This window comes from Diplotaxodon limnothrissa, linkage group LG15 (assembly GCF_057381915.1).
Source record: "Diplotaxodon limnothrissa isolate DT_005_m linkage group LG15, D_limnothrissa_male_GT1.1, whole genome shotgun sequence".
Taxonomy (NCBI): Eukaryota; Metazoa; Chordata; class Actinopteri; order Cichliformes; family Cichlidae; genus Diplotaxodon; species Diplotaxodon limnothrissa.
In genome coordinates this window covers 44,099,075-44,111,479 of record NC_140610.1, presented here as the reverse complement: position 1 = coordinate 44,111,479, position 12,405 = coordinate 44,099,075, and the positions used below count along the sequence as shown (strand labels likewise).

The following is a 12,405-nucleotide window of genomic DNA, read 5'->3' as shown; positions in this document are numbered from 1 at the left end:
TTTGCTGTAGTTTTAAAATATTGAATCTTTCAGCCTTTTAGAATTTAATTACCTAATTAAATATTAATATCTTTAAAGTATTTGGGACAGACACACAGTTTCTCGTGTCCATATCAGATCTACAGAAACATTTCTGTAAAATCTTCAGAGAAGCCTTCTTACAGCCCTCCTCGAAGTGCCTTCTCTCCGGGAGCTTGATGGGGGCAGGCCGCTGGGTGCAGGCCTCTCTGCGCTGCGGTCCGCCGGTCAGAGCTGTAAGGAGAACCGAGCTGGACTTCAAGTGACTCCGGTAATGTCTCCTCTGTGATCTCTCCCAGCCCTGCCGGGGGTTCATCTCCACCTGACACCACGTCTCCCTGCTCTGATTCAGCTCCAGCAGAGCCCGATCCTCATACCCGGACATTACTTTTTATCTTTGTAGGAAGTATTAATGTGGACTAGATTTCCTTTCATAAATTATCCAAAGGTAAGCTGTGAGAATGCACTAGTTACCTGGGCAACAAGAAACCGGAAGAGGGGTCTCAAAGATAATTTATTAAGGGAGATGAGCCACTCTGTGCGAGCGAAAGTAGAACATCCCTCGCCTCGAGATTACTAGAATGTGGAGTAAGAATCCCACATCAGATATTAAATTTCAAATTTAGTCGAGGTGTGATCTTAGTTTCCTTTGGTTTTGTTTTATTCTTTAGTTGTCAGGCTTTCATAAAACACTGATACATGAGAAAACAAGCCTTGTACGAGATTCAACCTCAGGTATTCTACAGTCTGCAGAACCTGTAAAGCCAGCTGCATAAAAACAAAATAAATAAAACCAACCACTGTGTATAATTAACGTAGTTGTGACGTCCGGAGTGGACAGAAGTTTGATTAAGCCCACTGAGAAAGAACCTAATAATAATAACTGGGATATTTACAAGCTGGAGATTTATAAATGATTGCAAGCTGAATATTTACACATTGTTCAGTGAAGTCAAACAACACTGCACTGCCATTCATTGGAAAAGAAACACAGAAAGGGCTGTGAAATGTTGCTTGCTTTGCATTTTAAAGTCCAGTAAAGAGATCAGATGCGTGTAGATTTTACTGTAGGTGTGAATCACCTGTAGGATCAGACTTGCTGCGGCATCCAGTCTCACTGGGTCACACTAGGATTAGAGCAGATAATGCTCAGCATATGGACAGGCTACTTTGAGTATATGGAACAGGCAGCGTAGCTACAGACTAAAGGAACACTGATTAGTTTTATATTTTTTCTATCAGTTCTGTTCATCTTTACTTGTATACCATTTACAGTATTAGAGGAAGAACCCCTGCAATCTGATAATCCCCATTAAGGTAGGGCTTGGCGACTGTGGTGAGGAAGAACACTGTTTTATCCACGTCTCCCATAGGCTCAGGGAGGCACAACCATCTGTTGTGACCAAAGAAAGAGGAGTGTAGACAGTGTAAACATAAAATCCACGAGAGAGTGGCCAAACATTAGTCGCATAGAGTAGTGGCATATTAGCAGCAGGAGTAAAAAGAAAAAGAAGGAAATGCTTAGTGCATCATGGGAAGTCTCCCAGCACCCTGGGCATACAACAGCATAAATATCAGGTGAGTCAAGCGTGCCTGCTCCAGCCCTGCTTTAAACAAAGCAGCCTCTACTTTGTTTAAAGCAGGGCTCTAAAAGTAGAGGGTGTGTCTATTGCTCCCAAACTGAGCTGTTTCCACGGGAGAGTCTGACAGTTTAAGGCCGTGTTTCTAGGAGCCGCTGACTATGGTACCGAGAGATCTCACAAGAAGCACAGATTACATGAAAATAACTCACTCATCTAATTTGGTAGAAATTAGAAACAGTCTAACATCCACAAACATTTAAATGATCTCGCGTTACTTTTTTGGTATTAGAAAGCAGATTAAAGAGAAGATGATTTAGTGACGAAACTGACTCGTTTTGACTTCCTAGCAGAGACTTTTCTTTACGTGTGCATCAGAGCTTCCACGGTTACCATTCACACATACGCCCAGACAGGCAGCACTACTAGATACTACTACAAGCTCATGCTGCTCTGCTATTGGCTCATCGTTATCGAAAGGCTTTGTGTCAGAGTCGGCTTAAAAGGTAGAGAGACGTATTGAAACCACCAGACAGGGAGAGAGAGAGAGAGAGAGAATCAAGTGTGTCAGACCGGGAGCAGCACGCTGTTTGACAGAAGCCGGGTATTGTTTTCTAAGGAGTGTTGAGTGTTCGAGTATTTTCATATTTAAGGATATGTAGTCAGCAGTTGTTCATATTTCAGTCATCTGCAGCTCAGCCTTCTTTTTCACCGGTAACCAAATGAGGAAACCTCTCTGTTTCCTGCTCAGCTCGCCTCAGTCGATCATCTCTGGACTCAGCATCGCGCAAAAAGAGCAAAAGGCTGCGAACACGCATCATGGTCGCCGGTGAGCTCGTGCAGGAGCATCTGCGCGCGGGTACCGGCGCACCTGACGACATCACGGTCGGCAGGAAGGAGCCAGAGGACGAGGAACGGCCAAACGAAGCGGCCGGGGAGACAATCTCAAAGCGCGCGCAGGAGCTGGAGGAGGACAAGGAAGCTCCGCCTGATGAAAGAGAGGTGATGCTACCTAACGGAGGAGGAGGAGGAGAAGGCGAGGAGGAGGAAGAGAAAAGGCTGGAGACCAGGGTGTACGCCCGCCGGTTCGCCGTGCTGGCCGTTTTCAGCCTGTACTCCCTCGTGAACGCCTTCCAGTGGATCCAGTACAGCATTATCACCAACGTGTTCACGCAGTACTACGGGGTGACCAACGACAAGGTGGACTGGCTCTCCATCGTCTACATGGTGGCCTACGTGCCGCTCATCTTCCCCGCCACCTGGCTGCTGGACCGAAAGGGTCTGCGCTTAACGGCCCTGCTGGGCGCCGGCCTCAACTGCGCCGGCGCCTGGCTGAAATGCGCGAGCGTGAACCCCCAGCTGTTCGCAGTCACCGTCACCGCGCAGGTCATCTGCTCCGTGGCGCAGGTGTTCATCCTCGGCCTGCCTTCCCGCGTGGCTTCGGTGTGGTTCGGACCCCGAGAGGTTTCCACTGCGTGCGCCACGGCAGTGCTCGGAAATCAGGTCAGCGCGTGCGCGTGTCACAGATTATTGATAGGTTAGGTTTGTGTGGAGTTTAGTGAGCAGACCGAGTCAGGGGGGAATAGAGACGTGATTCTATTTTAGTGATCATTCAAAGTTTTTACAGCAAATGAACAACAAATACAATAATAACAGCCAAGAACTCACTGACAATTATTGACCCCCCAAAAATCATTGTACCCACGAACGAACAGTCTAAATTCCAACATTTTCATTACTAGAAATAGAGAAATTAGAAAAACTAGGGACCAGTGGAACATACTAGGACTAATAAAACCTAAGAATAGGCCTATAGTAGATGAAAAATAATTTCTTAGCCACAGCCAACTAATGGACAACACTATCATCACCAGATTATCAGCTCTTTATATGCTCAGTTTAGCAATAGTAATATTTGTGTAAGTAAATAATCTCTTCTTCTCTCTCTTCCTGTGCCTTTTATTTGTAGTTGGGGACAGCCATTGGCTTCTTGTTGCCTCCTGTTTTGGTTCCTAACACCCCTGATAATGTTGAACTCACAGGTCACAACATCATGATTATGTTCTACGGTACAGCTGCCGTCTCCACGGTCCTCTTCGTCCTGGCAGTGATAGGTACACATTTAATATCACACAGTCGCACGCTGGCTTACATTATGCAAAGCAGCATACGTTTTCTTGGTACTGCCAAATGTTTCAGTTGCCAGGGAGTGGTGCTCAAACTCAGACTTCTGTTGTGTACATGTGTACAGAGGCCTGCAGGTACAAAGAACACTGGCACACCTCTGCTTCCAGGTACACAGGTGTGCAAGTATGCTTTTGTGCATCCAAGGGCCAGGTTGTCTTCTTGAGACTAAGATTATTGTAAATATTCTAAAAAACACTAAGCATCCAGTTCAGGATCATGAATTGGGTTTGAGATTAAGATTCTGCATCATTCTGTAAAGTGGGGTTAATAGTAGGTGTCTTTAAATATCTATGACACCGTATGTAAACACACAGTGTTGAAACTGCAGCTGGTTTAAAACGAGCCAATCAAGAGTTGACATATTATCAAAGTTCCATTGCAGTAATTTCAGGAACTCCTGGTTTTGGCAGCTGACTTCCTGAAACTACCTCAGACTCTATAACAAATCTCTGATTTAACCTCATACTTGAATTGAGTCAAAAATAATCTAAATAAATAGTTTATAATTCAAAATGTGGGCTGTATGTACGCAGATGTGTATTATTTACATTTGATACCACATATCAATAATTTCCTAACTTTTCTGGTTCTTGTATGCTCACAGAGGCTCTGATTTATTTTCTTCTCACATAAAAGGTCCATGACTTCACTGTTTCTGCCTTTTCCACAGTCATAAAAGACAGACCTCCTCTCCCTCCCAGTCAAGCACAGGCTGTCTTACCAGACTCCCCTCCTGAAGATTACTCTTACAAACAGTCCATCCTCAACCTGGTGAAGAATAAAGCTTTTGTCCTGCTCCTCATCACCTATGGCAAGTGTAAAACACCTGACTTTTACATTGTTTGTCTTTATTTTTGGTAACATTTTGGAGACTCTTTCAGGTCAGCAGATCTAATACATTACCATTAGTCAAAACAAACCCTGGCCACACTCAGCATATTCAGCCCTGATATTTCCTCCAATTATTTGATATGATATGAAGCAGGAGTCCAGTAAAGATTGCGTAATACTACGATCATTACCTATGTTATCCGGACTTACGGCCTATGCTGTTATCATCATGATGAATAGTAGCAACTTCTTCTCACCCACCATTATCACCTATACAGATTATCATTACAATGTCACAACCTTATCACTATAAAGTTACTCCAGATAGCAGCATTACCCACAGTACTGCTACACATATTTTCTTTCATTTGGTATGCTTTCTTTTTATGCTAGAATTACTTCTCTATGCACACCTCTGTTTCTGCATTCTTAGAAAACAGCTGACCGCTGTCTCACCTTTGATAAGCTCCATTAAACAAACACTGTGGCACCAAGGTTGAATTTCTGTCATGTCACACATGATCAGTGGGAGATATGACCTAACAACCTTAGTGATAATCAGGTGTGCAGAACGAAGTTTAAGCTAAAACTTCTTTGTTAAAATCATGTTTTAGTCTTCAGACATGTTCACCTAACTGTTGATGTCCATGAAATAAAAATACATTTTACCAGAAACCCACACAAAAATGAAAACAATATCATTACATTAAACCATTCTGCAGTCAAGCAAGACCAGATGTCCTTTACATAGGACTAAAAATAAATATTTTTTTTATTTTACTGTCACATATTTCTTTCAACCACAATACTTATATTATATAAAAATAAATAAATATCAAAAACTTTGATATTTTGCTTTTTTTTGGGGTCTCAGAGGCTCAATGAAAGAAGAGCTATAACATCAATTTACAGTACATCACTACTACTAATGCTACTTTTACTGTTTGGTTCTTATTTTAATGTCTGCTTTGGGTGTTTACATTCAGAATTATACTTATTATTTATTATTTATAATTATAAACATCCAATTCTAGCTCAGTCATAATCCTCATGGATTATTTCAATTTTAAGCTAAATGCAAAACTGTGCTCACCTTTGCCTTTGCTGTCTGTCTGCAGGTATAATGACTGGCTCCTTCTACTCTGTCTCAACACTTCTCAACCAGATGATCATGGCCTGTTATGAGGTAAAATCATCCATCCGTCCCAGCTGAGACTGGGCAAGATGACTCTGGAGAAGTTATGAGTATCACGAGGTCATTTTAGAAATGCCAGTTAACATAACATGCATATTTTGGGACTGGGAGTTATCCATAGCACCCGGAGGCAAACCAAAGCAGGAACAGGGAGAGCAAACAGACTCCACACAGAGAGGCCCCACAGAGCATGTGAGGCAGTTAGTGCTAACCGCTGTTACACATTACAGTACAATAATGTAGCAGACATCCATGACTACAAACACTCATCACAATCAAGTTGATTTGATTGTGAAGAGGTTGTTATTAATAATTAACATAGTAATCGTTATTCTGAGCTCTTAGCTCATGACGATCTTCACAGTTTTGTAATTTTGATCAGGTTGATTGGTTCTGGTGTCATTAAACTGGTCAATGGATTGCTCACTAGTTTGATATACTAATAAACATATTAATAAATCTTGTGCAGACATTTTGATGTTTGCACAAGATCAAGCCCAATAACTCTGGAAACCCACTGGTTTGAAATTTCCATCTTACTTATTCTGATACTTTTGATGTTAAGAAGCTCTTTCGTTTGGTAAAAGCGCTGGAAACTTGCAATCAACATGCTTACTTACTTATTGGTAAGATAACTCCGTTTTCTTATATAGCAAGATGTTAAGTAATACCACACAACCTACTAACTTTATTCATGTTTATCTGGCTTTTTTACTTAGGCTAATAACTGTGATGCATCTGTTTTTGTTTTGATGCTTTTGAGACTTCAAGAAACAAGTAAAAGCCACCTAGAGACCAAAGTTGGGGAGTCATGAATGTGAGACATAAATGCTTTTAAAAATAACCCAAACAATAACTGGTGACAGTCAACAAAGCTAAACATCTCTCCTCCTTGCATACAAGTGTCTAATATATATACCGATTTCCAACCTCTACAACACAGAACTCAATAGACTCTTTAAGCATAAAAAACGCTTAAATTACACATAAAACCATCTGATATTGCACTTTAATATCAGCAGCTGCAGTTCTGTGTGTACTGTATTTTGAGCCAAAGGGCAAAGTGAAGCCTTCAGTTCACTGTTTCTCTTTGATTTGACCCTCATGTTCTTAAAGGTTATGATGAAAAGAGCGTGAGTGTGGACGCAATGTGGGTAAAATACTGTCATCATAGTGGAAAATTGTTACTCTGTCAGCACATATGTGCACCAGCTGCTCCACTTCGACCACTGTAAACCATGTTTGTATCATTTATGTTACTCTGGTGAATGTAAAATGCAGATAAAACAGGTGTTAGAAAACTGCAGAGTGGATGAAGAGGCTGAGAGGGAGAAATATACAGAGGTTATTGAGAAAGCAAAGAACAGAGCAACTTGTGACGGCTGCGATGAGACACGAGGTTATTGTCTATGGCTCTGAGTTCATTAGCTGCTTTCATGCATGCCTGCATCCCACCATAACACACACACACACACACACACACACACACACACACACAAAGCTAAATCAACAGAGAGCGGGCTGATTCAGTCACTTTGAAAGACTCATGTCTTTTTTTCTCTGTCGCCATCAGACACTGTACACACACGAGTGATGGAAAAGCTGATGCTCATTCAGCTGCTGCTTGTCTCAGCAATACAAACACACACACACACACACACACACACACACACACACACACACACACACACACACACACACACACACACACAGATCCTCAACCTTACATGACCTTAAAAAACTCTCCGTCTCTTGGCTAAACTGTTAGATGACTTTGCAGCCCTCTCCCACCAGAAGCATTTTAAACCTCTGACCCCCCTCCCCCCAGCCTCCAATTAACAGCCATCATACTGACAAAACATGTGACTTTTTTTTAATCTCCACCTGCAACTGAGATACTGTATGCTCAGTTTAAACGGAGGCTAATGCCTTTGAATCAGCTGTCTGCACTGTGGCTCTTGTAACCTCTCCTCTCCTCTTCTCTCCTCTCCTCTCCTCTCCTCTCCTCTCCTCTCCTCAGAACCAGGAGTTGAATGCTGGTAGAATCGGTTTGACTTTGGTTGTTGCTGGGATGGTTGGATCTATCCTCTGTGGCCTTTGGCTGGACCGCACAAAGTTGTACAAGTAAGCGACACTTACACACTTACACAAGCTATAGATATAGTTTATGTTATAGGCTGGTGTCAAAAATATGACCCATCAGCCTGCAGGATGGTTTCTGGATGGCAGAAATATTAGTGTATTTTGCACATCTTTAAGAACGGTGATCCATTAAAGGCAGAAAGACTTCCTAATAACAAAGACATTACCTTTGATCTGCCAAAGGACACTGAAGTAAGACTGTTAAACCAAGGAGCTGTGCCAGTGTGTTTCTGAGGGATATTACAAAAGGTTGATTGATTTAAGAAAAACTGAGACATATTGCTGAAAAGTGAAAAGCGTTTTTTCAGCGGTTATTATACACTGCAGTGTATAATAACTGCTATGGCATGCTATGGCATGCTATGGCAGCCTCCTCTGCTCACTGGACACTGCCACAGCAGCATTTGCTTGAATTATAAGGTCTATTTCACATTCAGCACTTTTGAATGTGTTTGAGAACAGGCTCTGAACCAACGGAGGAAGCATTTTAAGGTTGAGACAGGAAAAAACCCTCCCCAGAGAGCTGACATAACATTACTAAAATATTATTGTGAACTGTAGCAGTAAGATTCCCCTTCATGACAGCTAAGAAAAGGCTGCATACTTTTGATCATATAGAGGGATATCAGAGTTGTTTCATATGTCTGACACAAAGAGTGGTAATCCCTCAGCCAGGAGGGCAGGTACAGTAAATTAAAGCAGTCAAACACCTGCCACTTTGGCCATGATTCAGTTTCTGCAATTAAAGCTCTATTTTAATGTTTTCTCATAGTTTTTGTCAGTTTGTTTTGGTCTGTGTGGGAGAAAAAACAGTTTGATATGTTGAGAAGTATGAAGGCTGTGTTTGTGCTTGGTGACCATAATCAAATGAGTACGGGGGCTCTCATGTTCGCGCTGTTGCTTTTTCACAGGATCACCACACTGATCGTGTACATCCTGTCGTTTGTGGGCATGTTGGTCTTCACCTTCACTCTGGACCTCAAAAACATCCACTTGGTCTTTGTCACTGCTGGAGTCCTGGGGTAGGTCCAGCTGTTCTTAAGAAGCATTAAAGAAATATATATACATAGAATATATTTAGTGTTATAGTTATATTATTTAATAACAACAACAAACAAACCAACAGAGAACAGGCTTTACCTTCCTTTTAAACTGAGTATACAGATCTCAGTTACAAACTGATTAGCTGCTTTTCATTTTGCAGGCTCTGTTGCTGATGCTAGTACGTTAAATTAGCTTGTTTGCAGGCCACACATCTTTCAGTGTTTTTTGTTGAAACACACCCCACCCCTAGGGAGATACAGTGCCGATGTTTACATGTAAATACCAAATGAAAATACATATTCTTGCACATTATGTAGATCAGGTCATTGGATTTTGTTTTGACTCTAAACCTCGTTTCTGTGACTTCTGTGTTTCAGGTTCTTCATGACAGGTTACTTGCCACTGGGCTTTGAGTTTGGAGTGGAGATCACCTACCCTGAGTCTGAGGGAACATCATCAGGACTCCTCAATGCCTTTGCTCAGGTACTCCAGAAGCTGTGCAACACTTTCTCATACTTAAGGAGCGCCTTCTATTTGCACTATGGGCCACATCTGCAGTAAGAAAACATAAGATTGGACCTCTTTCTCCAAACAGCTTTTGATTCCTCTAATAATAAAACATTTTTTTTATCTGAAGCATTTATTTAAAGAAGCTAAATATTATTTTTCATTTTATACCTTTTGGCTACAAATTTTCCACATCTTCTTATCACTTTGCCAGTGATCAGAGACTGGAATGTTTTTTAAGGATGTAATGTACTTTATTAGCAATTGTTGCTAACATGCTATGTGGGTGTTTACTTATCTTGCAGATATTTGGGATTATTTTCACTCTGATTCAGGGAAAACTGACCACAGACCATGGCCCACTGTCTGGAAATCTCTTTCTCTGTGCCTGGATCTTCCTGGGAATAATTCTTACAGGTAAGCAGTGTGTGTGTGTGTGTGTGTGTGTGTGTGTGGGGGGGGGGGGGGGGGGTTATATGGATGTCACTATGTGTTCATGTGTTCATTAAATGAAATATTAGATTTCTAATATTTCATGATGTTTTGTTTTCAGCCTTAATCAAATCAGAACTGAAAAGACACAATGTGAACATGGGAGCAGACAGCAATCACCTGAAAGCGGTAAGTCCTTCCAGGAATGTTTCAACTAGATTAAACAGTTTAGCTAAACAGTAAAATAAAATATTAGTATTATAAAATGTAACCTAATAAAGTTCTTTGCCTCTTGAAAGTAGAGTCTTTATCCGGAAACAAACAAATGTAAATTCACACGCTTACAGAAAATAAAAATTATATTTTTATTGTAATGGCAGAAAAGTAGCAATAATTGATAGTAAATGGAAACCATTCACAGGCACCTTTCAAAATATCTCTTTTACATTATGTTGTTGGCTTTCTGTGTCCTGTACAGCTGACTGTATTTAGTTTGAGTGTCTCTTTGTGTGATATTTTAATGTGACCTTCAGAGGTGACAGATTCTTGAACCTTTCTCTACTTTCCCTGAACATTGAGTCTCTTTTTGTTTCTGTTCTGGCATTTAGCCTTGCAAATTGTCCTCTAAGCAGACAAGGCTTTAAAACCCTATCTTTCGCACATTATCTTGCTGCCAGCTGGTTGTTTCTAATCATTTTGCTTAAAACCCTTTAGACAAGCCAGGCCTTTAAATCTGTTTAAGGACTCTCCATTCAGTTGATAGACCACCTTCCCACCATCCTGCTGAGTCACAGTTGAAGCGCCCTTTAGAGACCCGAGTTTATTCAGGCTCTCCTTCGTTGCTTTTATCACGTTTGAAGTTTTTTTTAAAAAAAATGGTTCACACAATCTTTTGTAGGTTATGAGGTTACCACAATTTAATAAATGCAAAAAATAAAATAGCAAAAATGATTTGTCCAACTGTTCCTTTGCTTCAGGGGTCACAAGTAATGCCTGCATGTTTTTATTGGTGCCATCTGGTGGCAGTGTTAAGAATAACGTTTTAGTAGGTGCTAAATAGAGCACAGGACTGTGCCAGCTTCAATCAGAACAGAGATTTAATCACACAAAATCTACAAATAGTAGATAATAAATTACATAAAGAGTAATGCTGGATTTGGATAAAACCCTGAATTGCCACATTTCTGAAATCCACAGCTCAGAAAAACCTAAAACCATGAGAAGAGATGTAAATAAGGAAATTGTCACGGTCTGGCTAGGGCAGACCGTATGTTGCAGGGAAGGACTCAAGCGCAGACCAAAATGAGATGTGAATAACAAAACAAGCCGTTTATTAAGGCAAGAAATGAGGGTACAAAATAATAGGGAATCGATGAAAACTAAACAATGACCTAAACTGGGTGAACTAAAACGAAACATACAAAACTCTAAACATAACAAACTGACAGGGATACCTGGAGCGGAGACATAGGAAACAACGGAGCAGTACAACGGACGACCTGACAAAGAATGACTGAGAACACACAGACTAAATGGACACAGGAGGATAATGAGGGAAGTGGCAACACATGGGAACCCAGCTGACACATAAACATAATTACGTCACAGGGGGAGAGTAACTGAACATGATGAACACAGACACACCAGACCTCTTCACAATAAAACAGGAAACACAGTGAGATATAGACATGACAACCTGAACTGACAACATAAGCCACAGACATGAAATACATGAAAAGCAGGGGAGACTTAACATAGTGGAAACACGAGGGGAAAATAACTAGAAACACCTAGGCATGATTATGATGAACTTAGGAAACCTGAAGGCTACATAAACTAAACACAAAACGCTGGGTCAGCAGACCCAGGATCATGACAGAAATATCTTATAGTTACAAGAGTCACAGGAGTTGTTCTTTTGTGGGTTATTTGGCAGTTACTAGAAAAAGCCCAAAAAGAGATGTGTGCATCAAGTCTGATTAATTACATTACAGTTCATTTTGATTTCTTGTTTGTGTCCCAGCTTACTACTGATTGTCCTGGAGACTGCCCTTCAGAAAAGAAATCCAATGGAGACAAGATGGAGCCCTCAGTCAGCTTCTCTCGTGAAACCTCACTGTGACCTGCCAAGTCACACAATCACAAACAAGTGAGACTATCTCCCTGCTCCCGTGGGAAACAAGTTGGCATCAAATACCTACAGCAGTACCTGCTTTTTGTTGCCAAAAATCTCCTCCTTAAAACTTGGAAAGTTGAAGGCGCCGGGCGTGAGCCAGGTCTAATTAAAGACAGCCACAATCTACAGGTGATTTAGGACAGGTGTCTCATGGATGGGATTAGTTAATGTTGTAACCAAGCTGCCTGACTCCTTTCAAAGCTCCTGGAAAGATTGTTGTACACTGACATGCAGAAGACACTCCATTGCACTTTACTTGGCTGTAGGTAAAGGCTGGCACTCTTAGCTGGTTA

General features: G+C 41.2%; 1 protein-coding gene across 1 annotated transcript; it reads left to right on the top strand.

Moving 5' to 3' along the window:
- The first annotated feature begins 2,417 nt into the window (after positions 1-2,417).
- On the top strand, positions 2,418-12,058 carry LOC146618101 (choline/ethanolamine transporter FLVCR1-like). The gene is made up of 10 exons (XM_085372648.1): positions 2,418-3,101; positions 3,568-3,712; positions 4,456-4,596; positions 5,735-5,802; positions 7,832-7,935; positions 8,865-8,975; positions 9,375-9,480; positions 9,810-9,921; positions 10,058-10,125; positions 11,960-12,058. The coding sequence occupies exons 1-10, from the start codon at positions 2,418-2,420 to the stop codon at positions 12,056-12,058; spliced, it is 1,638 nt and encodes a 545-aa protein (XP_085228774.1).
- The last annotated feature ends 347 nt before the right edge of the window (positions 12,059-12,405 follow it).

Bases quoted from the DNA above. Each gene is read 5' to 3' on its own strand.
- LOC146618101 (XM_085372648.1), top strand. From the start codon at position 2,418: ATGGTCGCCGGTGAGCTCGTGCAGGAGCATCTGCGCGCGGGTACCGGC. The intron at 4,597-5,734 runs GCAAGTGTAAAA...GTCTGTCTGCAG, and splicing joins CCTGCTCCTCATCACCTATG to GTATAATGACTGGCTCCTTC. The intron at 9,922-10,057 runs GTAAGCAGTGTG...TTTTGTTTTCAG, and splicing joins CCTGGGAATAATTCTTACAG to CCTTAATCAAATCAGAACTG.